At 55.5% G+C, this 19299-nt stretch overlaps 1 protein-coding gene across 1 annotated transcript; it reads left to right on the forward strand.

Annotated features, from left to right (window-relative positions):
- The first annotated feature begins 5058 nt into the window (after positions 1 to 5058).
- On the forward strand, positions 5059 to 16905 carry ADAMTS15 (ADAM metallopeptidase with thrombospondin type 1 motif 15). Its single transcript, XM_009906487.2, has 8 exons — positions 5059 to 6017; positions 10171 to 10303; positions 10866 to 11033; positions 11426 to 11709; positions 13125 to 13302; positions 13930 to 14111; positions 15175 to 15350; positions 16125 to 16905. Exons 1-8 carry the CDS (start codon positions 5097 to 5099, stop codon positions 16903 to 16905), a joined length of 2823 nt encoding a protein of 940 aa, XP_009904789.2. The 5' UTR covers positions 5059 to 5096.
- The last annotated feature ends 2394 nt before the right edge of the window (positions 16906 to 19299 follow it).

Below are 19299 nucleotides of genomic sequence, written 5' to 3' on the forward strand. Positions count from 1 at the left end.
TGAATCCTCTCCCTATTCCACCCTCACATGGTTTATGAGCTGACAATTAAAATGAATGAACGTCATAATGTCTTGACTGAGTGATGAGCATCCTCAGCATCCACCTCGTGAAGCTCCATCCTCCCAGGTTTATTCCAGATGGGCATCATTTGGACAACCTTTTTGGAGCTCACCCAGCTCTGCAGCTTCAGCCTTTGGCCAGCCTGGGGCCTTCAGGTAGCTTTGCCTCCTGTGTTCCTAACCTGAGCAGCTGGTTAAGCTAATGCCTGAAGGATGGGTCTTGCCTCAGGCAGGTGGGTGCAATATAGAGCCCTGGGTCATCACTTCAGGGGAGGTTTAGACTCGAGGTGAGGAGAAAGTTCTTCACAGAGGGAGTTGTTAGGCATTGGAATGGGCTGCCCAGGGAGGTGGTGGAGTCACCATCCCTGGAGGTGTTCAAGGGGGGCTTGGATGTGGCACTTGGTGCCATGGTTTAGTAGTCTGTCTTGGGTGACAGGTTGGACTTGATGGTCTTTGAGGTCTTTTCCAACCTTATTGATTCTATGATTCTATGATCACTCTTCAGGCTGAAGATGTGTATAGGAAGGCTAAGAAACACTGGATGCTAGTTTTGAGGGGGGATATGTGTGTGATCATCATCTAGCTTCTCTACATTTCCACTTGCTGTTTTAAAGCACCCTGGGAAAACTTTCTTTAAACAGGGAAGAGCCCTAAATATCAAGGGGGGTGAAGAGACGGGGGGATGGCATTGTTGGTGCTTTCTAGGTATAGGAACTATCAGCAACCTCAGGATCTGCAAAACTGGGTGGAAATCAGGGGTGATTTTTGGTGGCATTCCCACATCAAAGCTTTGCAGATGCCAGAGGTGACACTGTGAATTGGGAGCAGGCAGCAGAGATGTTCCTGCTCAAGGAGCAATGAGACAAGACACAGAGCTCCTTCCCCTTCATGGCCTGTGCATGGAAGGAGGCAGGCTGGTTTGCTTCTCATGGTGTTGCATGTAGACATGTGCTTGAAGGTCTTTAAAGCTTATTTCCTCTCCTCTCATGTGGTACAAGCAAAGTGCTGCTGCCAGCCCTGTTTCACAGAAGAGCTACAAGAAACCCAAGGCAGATCCTCCTGTCCATCTCCAGATGCTATCATCTGAGCCACAATGCATCTAATTCTATTCAGCATCTTCCTGGACTAGGGATAGGCAGGTTTTAGGTTACAAAAGACCTCCACGTGCTCAGGATTCCCCCACTGACCCCATCTAGACCCAGCCAGTTTTCTTTCTTCAAACCTTTCTTTCCTGGAAAGCCTCTTAACAACTCACTTTGACTCATCCTCAGCCCCTGGAGAGGATCCTTCTTCCTGCCCATGTGGTGGGGAGCTGGGAGAGCACAGCCTGAACTTTTGGGTGAGAGCCCAGGCCTCTGATCTGCCAACCTTTCAGCTGAAGACAAGTGAAGGGCTAGCAGTGCTGGCTTTCCCCTGCCTACAACGTTTATCTTTGACAGAGAGCTCTCAGATGGTCTCTTTAAAACTCTTCCTCTTGAGAACTTGAACATCCAAGAGATATGTGGGGTTTGGGAATGGTTCTCCCCCTTCTTCTTCTTTTGTTCCCAAATTCACACCTTTGGCATCACAACAATGATGGCACAAATCCCAGCAGATAACTCAGCATCACTTTCCACCTGGGATGAAGGAGGAGGAGGTGGGAGAAGCAGAGACCACACTGCACATCAGCTCATGCTGATATTTCAAGGTCAGGGTGAGCTATAGATCAGCCCTGAGTGAGATAAGATTTAACTTAAGGGGGTTTCTGGGCAGAAAATCAGAGTAGGAGCTGAATTTACTTTACACACTTTATCATCCATAGCTGTTTGGTGAGGTCCAAAGGCATCTTCCATCTCCATTCTCTGCTTACCATGTGGTCTCCTTTAGGTCTCCTGTATTGCAGAACATTTCCATTAAACCCAGACAAACCACAATGTGTGAAGAGAAAGCAGATTCAGCCTCAAACACTTGGAAAGACACAGAGTGAGCCCCAAGGTGGTATCTTGGATCAGCTCCTTCCTGCAGATGTAAAAGTCTGTGAGGTGCAAGAACCATTGGGATGTCTCCAAAGAAGGGACCTGCCTGCTCTCTCCTGGTCCTCACCCTCCACCCATGGCCATCCCTTCATGTAGGCAGGAGACACAGCAGAGCTATTGCCCTTTGCCTACCTTGGTTCCACAGGGATGTGTCACTGCAGATTTAAGTGCCCCAAGCACACACCACAACCCTGGGGCTGCTCAAGGGCTTTGTCTGGGTCCTCTCTGGTGATGGGGACTGGGAAAATCATGAGCCAGAGGGAAAGGAGAACAAAAATATGCCTGTCTTCTTATCTGGAGTGTTCTGAGCAGCCCCTGGAGCTGCCTGTACATGCTGAGCCCTCAGGACAACATATGGTCCATAGAGCCAGAAGCTTTTCTACTCAATGTGGGCAGGAAAATGAAGGCAGCAGATGACTTGGCTTGCCCTTTGTCTTTGGGTAGGTGATTCCCTCCTGCTCAGGGCAAGAGTGAGGATGAGGAAGTCTGTGGGAGAGAGGCCACATGAACCATCCTTTTACTTCAACCCCAAGGATGCTGGCACAACATCATGGGACAGAGCGAGTCCAGTAGAACCCAGTGCCTCAGTACAGGCAGAGCCCAAACATTTGCACTCTCTGCCTGCCTTTCCCCATCAGGAGGCAATCAGATGTTCTGCAGGCTGAAGATAAAGTTCTGCCAGTTTGACTCATCCTCTGCTCCCAGAACAGCACAGACTAACTTTGACTTGATGACCTCTAGGCTGGGGTAGCTGGAGCTCTCATGGTACATGCAGAGACCTTCCTTCTCTGCATCCCCTGAAGGAAGGGAATGAGAACTTACTGCCCTTAACCATGCAGCCACAAAGAGTGAACAGAATAAAGGTGGGGGTGAGAAGAAGCACAACAGTCTCCCCCTCCCACTCAGGAACCCAGCACAGCTTCAAAAATAAACTTCACTCCCCAAAATGTCCCCAGGTGCCAGGTGGATGCTGCTGCTGTGAGGTGGCACCTCTGGGACCATGTGCCCCCCTGGATGGTGCCATGGCCTCCAGGATAAAGTCATCCTGTTGAAGGGGGAAGGAGAAGTTCCCTCCTGGCACCTCAAGGTTCTCAAGGTTATGTCCTTCTCCCTTTGCACCTCCACCCCCTGCACTGCCTGTTTTCCTTTGGGGTCCTACCAGCATCCCTCCTCATGTTGCCCTTTGGCCAGCAGACAAAAGCCCTGATTCACTGAACCCAGCACAGTCAGATGATTATTTTGGGTCACAAGTTCAGCTGCAAGACACATGATGGAGCAAACCATGGAGCCAGGCTGCAGGCCACAGGCTCTGCATCTTGAGCAACAGCCTTGGCTTAGATTTCATTGATGCACAATTTCTTAAGTTCTTCTTATGGCCTTAAAAATCACAGCACAACCAGCCTGGCTGTGAGAAGGACTTCATTTTATCATGAAACCAACATGGTTTGGGAGGACATGCAGGACTTGAGTGCCTGGGAGCAGTAAAGAAAGGATGGGTCCATCCTTTCCTCTGGGCACAAACCCTGTTTGTGTGGAACTAGAGCTGCTGCAGGGGAAAAAAAGACCCATTGGACACCTCCTGTGCAGCCCATTCTGAGGTTGGGATGCTTATTGCTTGTCAGTAAACCTGTTGCTCAGGCACAGATGGTCACTGAGGACTCTCCATCACTCTCCTTTCAGCAGTTCTGCTCCAAAAAGCCCCACTCTTGATGAGCTCTTTCTGTCTCCCAGCAGCATCAGTTACCTCAGCATCCTTCCTGGGCCCAAATGTGTTTGGTGGACATGGGGCCATTCCCATATACTCCATGTGGTGTGTTCTGGGGTCTCAGAGGAGGGGGCATTTGGGGTATTAGCACTTACCAAAGTGCTCCCTTTGGTGGTCCTGGGGATGCAGGGAGAATGAGCCCATCCCAGCAGTGGAAATTGCCCCTTTGTGCCTTGGATGGAGCCACTGAGTGAGGGATATAGCAAAAGCTGGTCCCCTGGGGGGGAAAAGTACCAGGGCACCCTTGGTCTGGAGGGACAGAAGGGGAGGGCCTTAGGGTGGTAGGTCTGAAGGTGTCTGGAGGGACACCTAGTCATCTGGGCTGTGAAAACTGTGTTAACATCTCTTCCTGTCTGAGAGCTGAACCCTCAGCTGCCAAACAGGGCATTCTCCTACTCTGCTGAAGTGCCCCAACCACCAGCAAGGACCTTCCATCTTCACTGCACACCCCTGCCCCAACCAGACACCCTACTCCCTGAGGGGACTCACAGAGCTTTAACCTCCCCCTCTGCTTAGAGCAGGCCCAGAGAACAATTGGAGAACATCCCTGGGGGACCGGGGAGCATCCATGGGGGACGAGGGACCATCCTTGGGGGATGGGGGAGAATCTGTGGGGGACCGAGGAACATCCTTAGAGTACCAGGAACCATTTCTGGGAGCATCGTTAGGGGACTATGAGCATCCTTGAGGAACCGGGGACCAGGAACCGTCCTTGGGGGACCGGGGAGAAGCGAAACGGAGCTCAGTAGAAGGGACCATCGCCGGGGGGACTGCAGGTTCCTATCTCTGCTGCAAGAGAAGAGGGTCCCATCCCACCCCGCACCCCCCCTATCTCAGTGCCGACCCCGTCCAGGGGAGGCTGCGGCTGCAGTCCCGGGCGGAGCGCGGCTCTCCCGGCTCCTCTCCTCCGCTCCCGGCCCCCCGCACCGGAGTGGCTGCGGCGGGGCCAAACCGCGCCCCGCTTCCTCCCTCTCTCCCCCCACCCCCCCCATTCCTCCTCCTCCTCCGTCGCTCCCCCCGCTCCCGGTCCCGCCGTACTTAAGCCCGAAACGCCCCATAAGGCAGGTAGCGGCGGGGCAGGCGGCTCGCACGGCCGCTCCGCTTCCCTCCAGCCGAGTGTTGGGAAGAGGAGGAGGAGGAGGGAGGGAGGAAGGGGGGGTGTTTCTTGCTTTCTTTCCCCCCTTCCTCCTCCTCCACCTCCCCCCTCCCAAAAAAAACCCCGAGCCCGATGCCGCCGGCCTGAGCTCGCCGGGACGATGCTGCCTCTGCTGCCGCTGCTGCTGTTGGGCTCCCCGGGGCTGAGCCTGCCCTCGGTGGGGCCCGAGGTGGACACTCAGCTGGTCACCCCCGTCCGCCTGGACCCCGATATCAACGGCCGCTCTTACTTCAGGAGGGGGGCTTCCGAACCCCCCCGGGGAGAACAAGCGGTGGTTTTTCAGCTTTCGGCTTTCGGGGAGGATTTTTACCTCCATCTCTCCCCCGACGCCCATTTCATCGCTCCCGCCTTCGCTGCCCAGCACCTGGGGGTCGCGCCCGGTGCCTCCCGCCCCCTCCCCAACCTCCGCCACTGTTTTTACTCGGGGGATGTCAACGCTGACCGGGAATCTTTCGCCGCCCTCAGCCTTTGCGGGGGGCTCCGGGGGGCATTCGGTTACCGTGGAGCCGAATACATCATCAGCCCTTTGCTGGGGGGGGCGGCCGGGGGTGTCCATCGCCTCCAGCGCCGCAGCCCCGCTCGCCCCGCCGGGGCCGGAGCTTCCCGGTGCGCCGTGGGCTCCGGGCTCACGCCCGGGGTGCTGCAGGCGTTGGACAAGTACCGGGGACGTGGAGGGGGGAAAGGGGGTCGGGCCAAACGCTTTGCCTCGGTCCCTCGTTACGTGGAGACCTTGGTGGTGGCCGACGAGTCGATGGTGAAGTTCCACGGGGATGACCTCCAGCACTACCTGCTGACCCTGATGGCCACGGCCGCCCGGCTCTACAAGCATCCCAGCATCCGGAACCCCATCCAGATCTCCGTGGTGAAGTTCCTCCTCATCGGGCAGGACGACAAGGGGCCCAAGGTCACCGGCAACGCTGCCCTCACCCTCCGCAACTTCTGCGCCTGGCAGAAGAAGTGGAACAAGGTCAGCGACAAGCACCCGGAGTACTGGGACACTGCCATCCTCTTCACCAAGCAGGTGGGTGCTCCTCCAGCTCACCCCACATTTCAAGGAGCCCTGACACCGTGCTGGGGGGCTCCTGACACTTTGTATGTCACCTCTGGCGTGCTCTGGAGCAGGTTGTGCTGGTGGCTGACCGCCCCCCCCCCCCCCCTTCCCAAGGGACCCTCCACCCTCAGATGTTGGGGTGGGAGGAGCACAAGTGTGGAGCAAGCTCGTTTGAACTAGTCCTTGTTGTCCTCTGGGTAGCAGCTCAGAGAAAGCCCTGCCGTGTGTGTGTGTGTGTGTGTGTGTGTGTGTGTTGAGAAAGGCCAGGAAGTGTTCAAAGGCAGGTTGTTGCCATGGACTGAATCCTGCTGCTCCCTCCACTGCCCCTTGGCAGGAGCCTCAGCAGCCAGTGGCCAAGATCTCTGGTGCACCCCAAAAAGTGGGGTCTGAGCCCAGAAGAGAAGGAACAGGGCCCCAGTTCCCCCTCCTCATCTGGGAAGAGCTCCCAGTGCCACCTGCCAAGAAAAGAAACCTCTCCCTGCTTCCTCTGACTCATGCGTGAGGTCCTCCTGAGAACCTGGACCTCTCCTCTGCGTGCTGGCTGCTCACTGTGGAGCCAGTTCAGGGCTGGAAGAACAGCTCTGGAGATGCAGCCAACACTTGCAGCCCTTTTTTTGGGGGGAGAGAAGAGAGTCTTCCCCATGACTGTCCCTGGCCTTTGCCAAGATGTCAATGGAAAGACCTTTGGAAAGGTTTATGGGGTGATTGCTGCCCCAGGATGAGCGTCTCCATCCTCCCACTCTGATAAAATGGGTGGCACTGCTTCCCTGTGGTCCTGTCTCAGGACTGACATGGCTGGGGGTGTTCCAGCCTGAACCCTCCAAACTGTTAATGGGAGGGGAGAAGGATGAGCCTGGCTTGAAGGTGGTGGTCACAGCTCGTGTTGGACGTAGCAGGCTTTGTCAGCAAGTCCAGCTTGCATTTTCTCCTTTCCCTATCCCTGCTAAGATGTCTTTGGATTAGGGACAGGTTGGGAACTCCCTTCAACAGCAGGGAGACCATTCCCAAAACATCTTTCCAGGTTGAGCATTCAGAGGTGGGAAGGATATAGCATCCAGCTGCCTGGAGTCAGCATGGGCTGATGATGGCCTGGAGCAGGAGTGATGCTGTGCAGGATGTCTGAGACCTCGTCCCACCCATCCTCCTTGTCCCCCCACGCCCCAGGCAGGGTCCATGTCCTCTAGCTGGCTGTAAATCCTGCTGGAGCACAGGAAGGGTTGAATCCCAGCCTGCTGGAGCAGCTCCTGCCTGCAGAGAGGAGGACCTGCTGACATCCCCGTGGGGACAAGCCAGCTCCATCTCTGGTGGAAACCTGGTGAGGTCACCGGCGCCGCAGGTGGGACGGAGCCGGTCCCAGCGATGCACAGAGCTGCATTTTTTACACATTGCTAAGCCATCCATTCCTGAAATCCCAAGGCAAGCTCAGTGCAGAGGCACAGGGTCGAGGAGACATCTGCCTTCCTTGAGTGCATCCATCTGTGGTCCCCTGACACCCCCGAGCTTATCTCCCTGCCAAAAAAGCTGTTACATAAGCCCCCGACTTAAATTTCATCTCCAGCCCGGTTGATAGGCAGCTTCCCTGTTGTGTCAACGAGCTGCTGATGGATGGGGCTGTCCTCTCCCACCCAGCTCTGCTCCATTCCAGCGTTGGTTGTGCTGGATTCAGGATTTGCCTTGGAGGAGCTCGATCCTGCTCAGGCTTCACCTTCCTACCTGAGCTGGTGCTTGTTGGAGGGTCCTGCAGAGCACCCAGCCTTCAGCCACGCTCCTGCCTCTTGGAAACCGCATTGCACACCGCAGCCAAGGGCTTGGCCACGCTTCCCACTCATCCTGAACCTTGATGTCCCACCAGCAAAGCTTTGCTGAGCATCTTGTTGTATAACCAAAGGGACATCACACCGAGGAACATCTGGCTGCAGCCAGAGATGGGATGCTCCCATGATGGGGAGCATGCTTGTGCCTGGTCTCTGAGTAGGTGAATTAATGCACTAGCCACAAAGGTCCTACCCAACTGATCTGTAGAGCCTCTTGAGAAGTTCACAAGGAGATGAAGAAAAGCCTTAGAAGTGCCCATGGATGAAGGTCAGGCTGGCAGAAGAGTCCTGATGATCCACCTAGCAAGTTGCTTGCAGCCCCTTGGGGTACTGAGTGTCCTGCCTGTGTTTGGGATGGCAGCAGGGGAGATCAGTGATGGTGAGAACCATGCAAAGGCAGAGCTGGCCCTTTACATGATGCTTTCCCACCTTAAACCTATTGCTTTTCTGCCTCCTCCCTTCTGTAGCTCCCTCCTCTCATTTTCTCTCCTTTTGAGCAGGCTAGACCTGCTCTGGCTGGAGGAGGTGATTTTGGGGAGCCAGGACTTCTCACTAGAGCCCAGCCTTGTACAGAGGGCTGTCCTTGGGAGGCTGTGGCTGGTGGGTGAGGCAAAACACACTAGGAGCTGTTCCTCCATGCAACCCAGGGCAGGCAAGGTTCAGAGCAGAAGTGGGTCAGTGTGTCAGTGCAGGTGTTGGGCTGGCAGCCAGATGCTCTCCACGCCAGCAAGGAAGCAGCAGCTCTTCAAAGAGCAGGGAGCAGGGAGCTGTGAGTGGCTGTGTCTTCCCCCAGATGTTCTGTCCTCCCACCCTGTGACCCACCTTCACTTGCCCCAGGAGAGGGCACAGACAAGGCAGCTTGGGCACGTTGCATCCCTGGGTTAGCTCCATGTGGTGTTGGGCACTGGCTCTTGGTGGCATTTGGGGACAGGGGATGCTGTGCCTGGGCTTGCCAGCCCTGCTGAGCCACCCCACGCTCACCAGTGGTGGCATTGCCTACTTGTCCCTGCCAGCATTGCTGTATGGTGGGATCAGAGATGTGATGGGGTTCCAATCAACCATTGCAGAGTGGAGAGCCCAACCTGGTTGTGTGACAGGATTTGTGTGACGGGATTTTCCACCAGCCAGCCCAGACCTGGGCATTTCTCCACCTCACCTCTCCAGAGATCCTGGTCTTGTCTGTGCCTCCAGACTCTGTAGCCACAAATCTCCTGCTAAAGCCATCTCAGCCCTGGCTGGGGCTCTCTGAAGTCATCAGGACTGTTATTTACCCACGGCTGAACCTGCCTGCGCCGGGAATGCCTTGGGCTTGGAAACCTCGCTGGAAATGTTGGCAGAGCAGCTCAGGCGAGACTTCGAGCAACCCAAGAGCTCTGGCTGGGCGAGCACCAAGCATGAATCACATTTATTTATAGCAGGGGAGCGCCCAGCCAGCCCCTTACGTTTTCTTTTCATGTGGAAAGCAGCTCCCTGCCTCCTACACGGCCTCCCCGGCAGCTCCCAGCCCAGCTGGGACGACACCGAGGGATGGAGATGATGCTCCAGCTCTCTCAAGCCACCCACAGGCCCCTGCAGGGGAAGAGGGTATCTGAGGACAATGCTCTCACCAGGCTGCAGCAGTGATGGCTCTTCAAATTGGCCTTCTATTTGCACAGGCAAACCTTTGGACCATGAAGAAGCAAGGATCCACCTAAAATGATGAAGCAAAGATCCACTCTTTAGAGAACCTTCCTATTGTCTGCATCTACAGGGGGTTTGGTCATTCTTGAGTTGAGGGTAGAAGGCTGGGCCAGCTCCTCCTTCAAGCATCTGGGCTTGGTTGCTCCTTGAAGTGTCTGCAAAGTGGCTTGGGGGGACTTCCCTTGGCCCTTGGAACCTCAGGACCTGGTCCAGGCTCCTTGGTCCTAGGGAGGAGGAATGAGGTTGAGAAGTGGGTCAGCTGTGAGCCCCAGGCCAGCTGTCTTCCCATCCACCAGTTCTTGGGTCCAGTCCTTGAAAAAGGGAGCCAGGCTGACTCCTCCATGTCAAAACCAGCTCCTCCCTGGCTGAAGGAGCCTTTTGGGCGAGATAAGATGTTGCTGAAGGCATGGGAGGATGCCAGCACAGAAGCATCCCTGGTGCCAGGCAAACAGCCCATTGCAGCTTGGTCTGGGTGAGGATTCCTGCCTCCACAGCCTGGTGTGGTCCCCATCCCCTCCAAGCAGCCTGGGATCAGCTCCCAGTGGGGTGCTGGGGATGGACTGGGGATGAGGAACCACGATGTCCACGCTGGCCCTGGGATTAATCCCTGGTGTCCCCTTGCCTTGCAGGACCTGTGTGGTGCCACCACCTGTGACACGCTGGGCATGGCAGACGTGGGCACCATGTGCGACCCCAAGCGCAGCTGCTCTGTCATCGAGGACGACGGGCTGCCATCAGCTTTCACCACTGCCCACGAGCTGGGTAAGGCTCCTCATGCTCCTCTTCCTCTCGGGATGAATGCCAGGAGCGGGCAGGGGCCAATATAACCTTGGTTTCAGCATCCAGAAGAGGCCATAAGTGGGCGATGGGGAAATTCCACCTTGGGACACCAGAGCTGGGTGGGAAGGAGCTGCTGAGAAAGCAAAAGGCTAAGCTGTTGTGGTTGCTACCTCAGGTGGGCTTCCAGGATTCAGGAGTCATGGAATGGTAAGGTGGAGGGCAGGCCTACCTCCAAAGACACTTAGAACCATAGAATCATTGAAAATCATCAGGTCCAACCCTCAAGCACTTGTGATGGGCAGTGGGAGGAGGAGGAGGGAGGGAAGGAGGTGAGTGTTGAAGTGTTCTTCCAGCTCCCAGCCCAATCCAGGACATGCACAAGCATCATCTTTCCCCATGTGTGTCCTCAGATGTCCATTGCAGTCCTTGGAAGAGTCTGCCCCATTCTGTGCCTCAGTTTCCTTCACTGAAAGAAGCTGTGGGGGCCCTACCTTGTGTGCCAAGTGGAGGTTACTCATGCCTTCCACTCTTATCCCCCTCCCAGGTCATGTCTTCAACATGCCCCATGACAATGTGAAGGCCTGTGAGGAGGTCTTTGGCCGGCTGAAGACCAACCACATGATGTCCCCCACCCTCATCCAGATCGACCGTGCCAACCCCTGGTCAGCCTGCAGTGCTGCCATCATCACTGACTTCCTTGACAGCGGCCATGGTGAGCCCTCCTGCACCCCCTCACCCCCTTACCTGTGCCCCTGCCCCGTGGGAGCAGGATCCAGCCCTGGGGCTGGTTGCTGGGAGAGGAGGAAGGGTTGTAGAACAGCTCTTCTCCTCCCTCTGCAAACAGTCTTGAAAGGAATGGGGAGTTTGGTGATGCTTCTGCACCAGATGAGCTTCCTTGGTGCTGGATGTCTGCCCTGAGACTTCCAGCACCAGCATCCCCAAGAGGTGGAATGCCTTGGGTCTGGGATACAGCTGACCATGAGGATATCCTTGATCCCTCTGGCATAGCTTTGGCCAAACCACCAGCATCCATCCCTCACCTCTCCCTCTCCACACTGGTCCCCTCAAGCACCCACCTAGACAACCTCATCTCCTCTGCTGCAGGAGACTGCTTGCTGGACCAGCCTGCCAAACCCATCCCACTGCCTGAAGACCTGCCAGGGACGAGCTACAGCCTGAACCAGCAGTGTGAGCTGGCCTTTGGGGTGGGCTCCAAGCCCTGCCCCTACATGCAGTACTGTGCCAAGCTGTGGTGCACGGGCAAGGCCCGGGGGCAGATCGTCTGCCAGACTCGCCACTTCCCCTGGGCAGATGGCACCAGCTGTGGCGAGGGACGCTTCTGCTTGAAGGGTGCCTGTGTGGAGAGGCACAACATCAGCAAGTACAGGGTGAGTACCTGCACCACAGACCCCCAAAACCATCCTATGAGTTCACCCTGAGGTTTTGCATGGGGAGCTGCTGATAAGAGATGGAATAGAATGGAATGGAGTGGAATGGAATAGAATAGAATAGAATAGAATAGAATAGAATAGAATAGAATAGAATAGAATAGAATAGAATAGAATTAACCAGGTTGGAAAAGACCTCAGAGATCATGGAGTCCAACCTATCACCCAACACTATCTAATCAACTAAGTCATGGCACCAAGTGCCTCATCCAGGCTCTTCCTAAACGCCTCCAGTGATGTGGACTCCACCACCTCCCTGGGCAGCACATTCCAATGGCCAGTTACTCTTTCTGGGAAGAATTTCTTCCTAACATCCAGCCTGAACCTCCCTTGGCACAGCTTGAGACTGTGTCCTCTTGTTCTGGTGCTGGTTGCCTGGGAGAAGAGACCGATCCCCACCCGGCTACAACCTCCCTTCAGCAATAAGGTCTCCTCTGAGCCTCTTCTTCTCCAGGCTAAGCAACCTCAGCTCCCTCAGCCTCTCCTCATGGAAGTCTCTTGGCTATTGCCAGGATCTCAAGGGCTGGCATCACCCTTGGAGGTGTTCAGGAAACATGCAGACGTGGTGCTTTGGGATGTTGTTTGGTGGGCAGGGTGGTGCTGGGTTGATGGTTGGACTTGTTGAGATTAGAGGTCTTTGCCAGCCTTAATGATTCCATGATTCTCTAAGGAGGGATGCTGCTGCTCTGCTCCACCCGGTCATGGGCAGGTTTGGAGGCAGAGGTTTTGCTTGCAAAGGGACAGACTTATAGAATAGAATGATGGAATCCTTTTGGCTGAAAGAGACCTTTAAGATCATCAGGTCCAACCATTAACCCAACACTGCCAGATGACCACTAAATCCTGTCCTTTAGCACCAGACTTACATGGCTCTTCAATTCCTCCAGGGATGGTGACTCCACTAGTTCTCTGGAAAGCCCATTCCAGGGCTTCACAGCCCTTCTGGGGAAGAAATTGTTCCTCATGTTGCTAAACCTCCCCTGGCACAAGTTGTGGCTGTTTCCTCTTGGTTTATCACTTGTTCCTTGGGAGAAGAGAACAACCTCCCCCTGGCTCCAGCCTTGTCTCAGGGAGCTGCAGAGAACAATGAGGTCTCCCCTCAGCCTCCTTTTATCCAGGCTGTACAACCCCAGTTCCCTCAGCTGCTCCTCACCAGCCCTGTTCTCCAGACCCTTCCCCAGCTTCGATCGCTTCCCTGACCCACTCCAGCCCTTCAGTGCCCTTCTTGGAGCGAGGGCCCCAAACAGTATTGGAGGTGCAGCTTCACCAGTCTTGAGATGTCTCCGAGCCCAGAGAGCCCCAGCTTGGGATGCAGCTGGTGGGGAAGGGGCTCTTAACCCATCCCATCCCCACAGGTGGACGGCGGCTGGGCAAAGTGGGCACCCTATGGGCAGTGCTCGAGGACGTGTGGCGGTGGGGTGCAGCTGGCCAAGCGGGAGTGCACCAACCCAGTGCCTGCCAACGGAGGCTCCTACTGCGAGGGCATCCGCGTCAAGTACCGCTCCTGCAACCTGGAGCCCTGCTCTGCTGCAGGTAAGGGGCTGCAGCTCTTCTTGCTGCTTGTTGCGTGCACGACCCGTAACAACCCCAGCAAACCAGTGCTGGAGCTGCAGGCTGCTCTCCCAAGTCATAGAAGCATAGAATCAACCAGGTTGGAAAAGACCTCAGAGATCATCAATTCCAACCTATTACCTGACACCTAACACCTCCTGACAACTAAACCATAGCTCCAAGTGCCTCATCCAATCTTTTTTCGAACACCTCCAGGGATGGGGACTCCACCACCTCCCTGGGCAACACATCCCAATGGCCAATCTCTCTTTCTGGGAAGAACTTCTTCCTAACATCCAGCCTGAACCTCCCCTGACACAGCTTGAAACTGTGTCCTCTTGTTCTGCCACTGGTTGCCTGGGAGAAGAGATCAACCCCCACCTGGCTACAACCTCCCTTCAGGTAGTTGTAGAGAACAATGAGGTCTCCCCTGAGCCTCCTCTTCTCCAGGCTAAGCAACCCCAGCTCCCTCAGCCTCTCCTCACAGGACTGTGCTCCAAACCCCTCCCCAGCCTCCTTGCCCTTCTCTGGGCGTGTTCAGGTGTCTCAATGTCCTTCTTAAATTGAGGAGCCCATTTCACACACATCCCTCTTTCTTTTTCTCCCCAGTGCCAGGGAAGAGCTTCCGTGAGGAGCAGTGCGAGGCTTTCAATGGTTACAGCCACAGCACCAACCGCCTCACCGCCTCTGTCTCCTGGGTGCCCAAATACTCCGGCGTGTCCCCCCGGGATAAATGCAAGCTCATCTGCAGGGCTAATGGCACTGGCTACTTCTACGTGCTGGCACCCAAGGTTGGTGAGAACCCCACCTAGGATCAGCCTCCTGGCTGTAGGATCACAGAATCATTAAGGTTGGAAGAGGCCTCTAAGAGCGCTGAGTCCAACCATCGACCCACCACCACCACGGCCACTAAACCATATCCCAGCGTGCCATGGCCACACGTTTCTGGAGCACCTCCAGGGATGGTGACTCCATCACATCCTTGGGCAGCCTGTTCCAATGCCTGACCACTCTTGCAAGAAAGAAGTTTTTCCTAATATCCAACCTAACCCCACCCTGGTGCAACTTGAGGCCATGTCCCAAAGTGCCATGGCCACAGGTTTCTGGAACACCTCCAGGGATGGTCATTCCACAGCCTCCTTGGACAGGTTTAATGCCTCACCACCTTCTTCACTCAAAAGGTTTTCCTCCTAATCTCCAGCCTAAATGTCCCCTCTTCCAGCTCAAAGGCATTGCTCTTAATATCCAACCTAAACCTCCCCTGGTGGAACTTGAGGCCATTTCCTCTTGTCCTAATTCTGGATGACTCCAGTGTGCCTGGAAATCAATGAATTCCCCTTGTCTGGTGTTAGATGAGGTTGTAGAGGATGAGAATCCACCAGGGTGGAAGGAACCAGCCTGTACAACTCTGCTTATTAATTCCAGGGCTGGAGTTGGTCCATGGTTGAGTTTTCCTCTAGGTTTGTAAAGGCTCCTCTGGGGTATACCCATCATCTTGAAATAGGGGATGAGAATTCCAGTGCTGCAGAAGTGATGAGTGTGCTCTTCACAAGTGGGGTGGAGTGGGGTGGTGTGAGCTCTGTCCTCAGTGTATCCTGGACCCTTTGAAAGGGCAGAAAACAATGAAGATGAAAATGATGGAGAAGGGCCACAGCCCCATGCAACTCTTCTCAGAGACCCTAAAAAGCTCAACTGCAGAGCATACCATGGACAGAGGGGGACACAATGCCTGCTAGTGTCTCCTCAGGACCTGCTGGGTGGATTTGGGTGGCTTTAGGTCAGATGGCTGCTGCTGGGAGGTGTTTGGGCTCGCACAGGGAAATGCAACAACCTGTCCTGCTCCCCCTCCTGCAGGTGGTGGATGGCACCCCTTGCTCTCCAGACTCCACCTCCGTCTGCGTCCAGGGTAAATGCATCAAAGCAGGCTGTGATGGGAAGCTGGGCTCCAAGAAGAAGTTTGACAAATGCAGTGTCTGTGGAGGGGACAACAAGAGTTGCAAGAAGGTCTCAGGCTTGTTCACCAAACCCATGTAAGTGTCAGGTGACCACGTGTTGCTTCCTGCTCTCCCAGCTCTGCTTTTTGGGGTGGATGTGGGAAGGTCATGGAGGTGGTGGTGGGGGATAAGTCCATCCTGAGCAAGGTAGTGTCCATCACTGTGTGGGGACCTGGGCTAGCTCTGAAGGAGGACACATTTAACATGCCATTGGCTTCTGCTGGTGGTATGACATCCATACTGAGCCAGATGATCTGAAAAATCTTCTCATGCTGGGTGGTCTCAGTCTAGATGACACTCAGCATAGATGGAAGATTCAAAATGATCTTCTGCTCTTCATGAGAAGAGGTAGATAGCTGTAGGGGTGGAAGGATCTCAGGGCTGTAGCTGTAGAATCATAGCATTGTGTTGGTTGGAACAGCCCTCTGAGATCATTGAGTCCAACCTGACACCACCAGAGCAACAAAACCATGTCCCAAAGTGCCATGGCCACAGGTTTCTTGAGCAGCTTCAGGGATGGTGACTCCACCACCTCCCTGGGCAGCCTGTTCCAGTGCCTGACCACTCGTATAGGAAGGGTGTTTATCCTCATCTCCAACCTAAACCTCCCCTGGCACAATTTCAGGCCATTTCCTCTCATCCCATTACCTGAGACTAGGGAGAAGAGACCAACCCCACCTCACTCCAACTTCCTTTCAGGGAGTTGTGGAGGGCAATGAGGTCTCCCCTCAGAGAGCTCCAGGTCGAGGCCATAGCACAGTGAGCTCTTCCCCTACTTGATGGCCTGCCCTGGCTGCTCCTCTCTTCCAGGCACGGCTACAACTTCGTCGTGGTCATCCCTGCCGGAGCCTCCAACATCGACATCAGGCAGCGGGGCTACAAAGGGCTGATCAGCGATGACAACTACCTGGCCCTGAAGAACGGGCAGGGCAAGTACCTGCTGAACGGCCACTTCATCGTCTCGGCCGTGGAGAGGGACCTGATGGTGAAGGGCAGCGTCCTGCGCTACAGCGGCACCGGCACCGCCGTCGAGAGCCTCCAAGCCTTCAAGCCCATCCAGGAGCCCCTAACTTTGGAGGTGCTCTCCGTGGGGAAGATGACCCCTCCCCGGGTACGCTACTCCTTCTACCTCCCCAAGGAGAGCAAGGAGGACAAGTCCTCCTACAGAAAGGAGGGGAAGACGCCACCCGACCTCAACAACAGCGTCCTCAGCCTGTCCAACCGCTTGGACGGGGGCAGGCCCAGCTACAAGCGGCCCTCCTACAGGTGGGCGGCGGGGGGGTGGGAGGCCTGCTCGGTCACCTGCGGGGACGGCCTGCAGAAGAGGTCCGTGGCTTGCCGCGACTCCTACGGGCAACCGGCCGCCGAGTGCGACGCCACCGAGCGCCCGGCGGACGTCCGGCTCTGCGGGGAGCCCTGCCCGGCCTGGGAAGCTGGACCTTGGTCTTCCTGCTCCAAGAGCTGCGGTCGGGGCTTCAAGAGAAGGGCGCTGAAGTGCTCGGTGCCCGGCGGGCGCCTGCTGCCCCGGGAGAGTTGCAATTTTCGGAGGAAGCCTCAAGAGTTGGATTTCTGCACCTTGAGGCCGTGCTGAGCGGGCCACGGCGGGGTGGGGGGAGCGGTGGTGTCTGAGAGGAAGGGTACGGTGGCGTCCCTCTGGCTGGACGTGGCTGAGCGGCAGCCAGGGGCTGGGAGAGGGGGAAGATGTCCATAGCACATAGCAAGTGGGGAAACCAAACGAACAAAGAGAAAAGAGATTATGGGACAAACAACAACAACAACAAACCAAAACCCAACCCCAACCGGAACGCGAAGGATGCCCTGGGCGTGGGGACAGAGCACGCACACCCCACGAGCCCAGGAGAGAGAGATCTTACCGACCAGGTCGCTCGGAGACAGAGCAGGAACGAACGTCTACCTCGAAGCCGCTGAACGACACGGAAACCCTCCAGGGGAGCCTGGGAGCTGAGGAGGAGGATCGCTGCCCACCGCGGAGCCAAGCCCAGGCAGGGAGATGCCCCTAAATTGCACAGTTGAAGCCTCCCCGCATCTTCCCAGGGCTAAGCCTACCTCCTCCCTTCCCAGGCTCCTCCAACACATGGGGACCAAAAGGATTTCCCGATGCAACGATGGCAAATTATAGTTGTCCAAGCCCTGGTGGGATGAGGTGCTGGGACTGATGCCTCCAGGGTGATGACTTTGCAGCTTGGAGAGCCCCAGCAGCGTCCCTGGACCAGGCTGGAAGGTGGTGGCTTTACTTTCATTTTCTTCTCATGTTTATGACCTGACCAGTGTAGATTTTATGGTGCTTAACTCTGTATTGTTTTTAACCTCCTTCCTCCCCACCTGTGACGGATGCAGGCCTTGCATAGCAGGGCTGGTTCTTCCTAGTGGGTTCTCTCACCTGGCTGAGGCTTTCCTATGGTGCTTCAGGATGGGGCTGTGCCAGCATCCAGTGTGTAGCTGGATGCTCCTTTACATCCCAGTCCAGGGCAGGTTGTAACCCACCTGCCTGGAGTTTTTTGGGGGGGCTAAAAGGGATCATTATGGACCTGAGAGCTGAGCTGTCACTCCACAAAAAGCAACCAGAAGCTGTACTGTACCACCACGGTGCCCTATGGGGTCAGATGCAGCCCTGCAAGTTGCTTCTACTTGACTCCCCTCTAAAAATGGTGCTCACTGCTTAATGGGACCAGTATGCCATGCCCAGACATCCCTATGCCCTCTCTCCTTCCCAGGCTTTGGGTCAGGCTGGGTTGGTTTGCCTCTGCATTCACCCTCCCCGAGATATCCTGAGCTGAACTCGAGCAGAGCTGGTGTGACAACTCCAGCATCGCTTTTGAGCTGTGTGAGTAGAAGATCAGTTTGGGGGCTGGGCTCCTGGATGGGTCTGAAGGCTTTCCTGGGGGCTCAGCAGGGCTCAGGTGTTGGGGAGAAAGAGGGAGAGTTGAACCTCCTGATGCTGCAGAGCATCTCCAAACAGCTTCCCCATGCAGAGCTTTGTGGAAGGGTTTATCTGGTACCTCTGGTGGTTATGTAGCATCATGCCCATTGTGGTCTTACCTCACATGCTGCCCTCTTCCCAAGAGCCATCATTTCAGCCTCTTTGCTCAGATCAAATCATCAGGGACCACTTCACCCTCTGCTTTTCCACTGATGAAGGTGCCTCTTAATTAATTAATTAGCTGTGACTGTGAGCAAGCCAGAGCCTCTGGGTTGAGGTTTGCTGTTCCTGGCTCAGCAGGACAGAACAACAGGCAGGTTATGGGTAGGCAGAAGATGCTGTCTCAGCATGCAATAGAAGCTTGGAGCCCACCTTGTTTGCTTGCTCCCATACAGACATAGCATGGAAACTCCTTGTGCCCTTTGATCTGCTCCAGAAGGTCTCCAGCTGTGGGCAAGGCAAGAAAGATCATAGTATCAGTCAGGGTTAGAAGGGACCACAAGGATCAGCTAGTTCCAACCCCCCTGCCATGGGCAGGGACACCCCACACTAGATCAGGCTGGCCAGAGCCTCATCCAGCCTGGGCTTAAACACCTCCAGGGACAGGGCCCCAACCACCTCCCTGGACAACCCATTCCAGGGCTTCACCACTCTCATGGGGAAGAACTTCCTCCTCACCTCCAGCCTGAATCTCCCCACCTCCAGCTTCATTCCATTCCCCCTAGTCCTATCTACCTGAGATCCTGAGCAGTCCCTCCCCAGCCTTCTTGTAGCCCCTTTCAGATACTGGAAGGCCACAATGAGGTCACCTGGGAGCCTTCTCTTCTCCAGACTGAACAGCCCCAAGATCACAGGAGACAGGGCACTGGTGGCACAAGGGTTTCCTCGCTTGACCTTTCCACCAGCTCAGCGAGCTCCTCGTGCCTGTGTTTGTGGAGCCATCCTCCCTGGGTTTGTGTGCTGCCTGGTGGGGGTTCGTCCTTTTGAAGACAATAATATTTTGGGTCTCCACGCTGCACGGCAGAGCCAGGAGCAGATGTTGTG

The sequence above is a fragment of the Dryobates pubescens genome, chromosome 34, assembly GCF_014839835.1.
Source record: "Dryobates pubescens isolate bDryPub1 chromosome 34, bDryPub1.pri, whole genome shotgun sequence".
In the NCBI taxonomy this organism is placed as follows: domain Eukaryota; kingdom Metazoa; phylum Chordata; class Aves; order Piciformes; family Picidae; genus Dryobates; species Dryobates pubescens.

Coding starts and splice junctions, on each gene's coding strand:
- ADAMTS15 (XM_009906487.2), top strand. CDS start 5,097: ATGCTGCCTCTGCTGCCGCTGCTGCTGTTGGGCTCCCCGGGGCTGAGC. Junction 11,034..11,425: donor CTTCCTTGACAGCGGCCATG/GTGAGCCCTCCT, acceptor CCTCTGCTGCAG/GAGACTGCTTGCTGGACCAG. Junction 15,351..16,124: donor GGCTTGTTCACCAAACCCAT/GTAAGTGTCAGG, acceptor CCTCTCTTCCAG/GCACGGCTACAACTTCGTCG.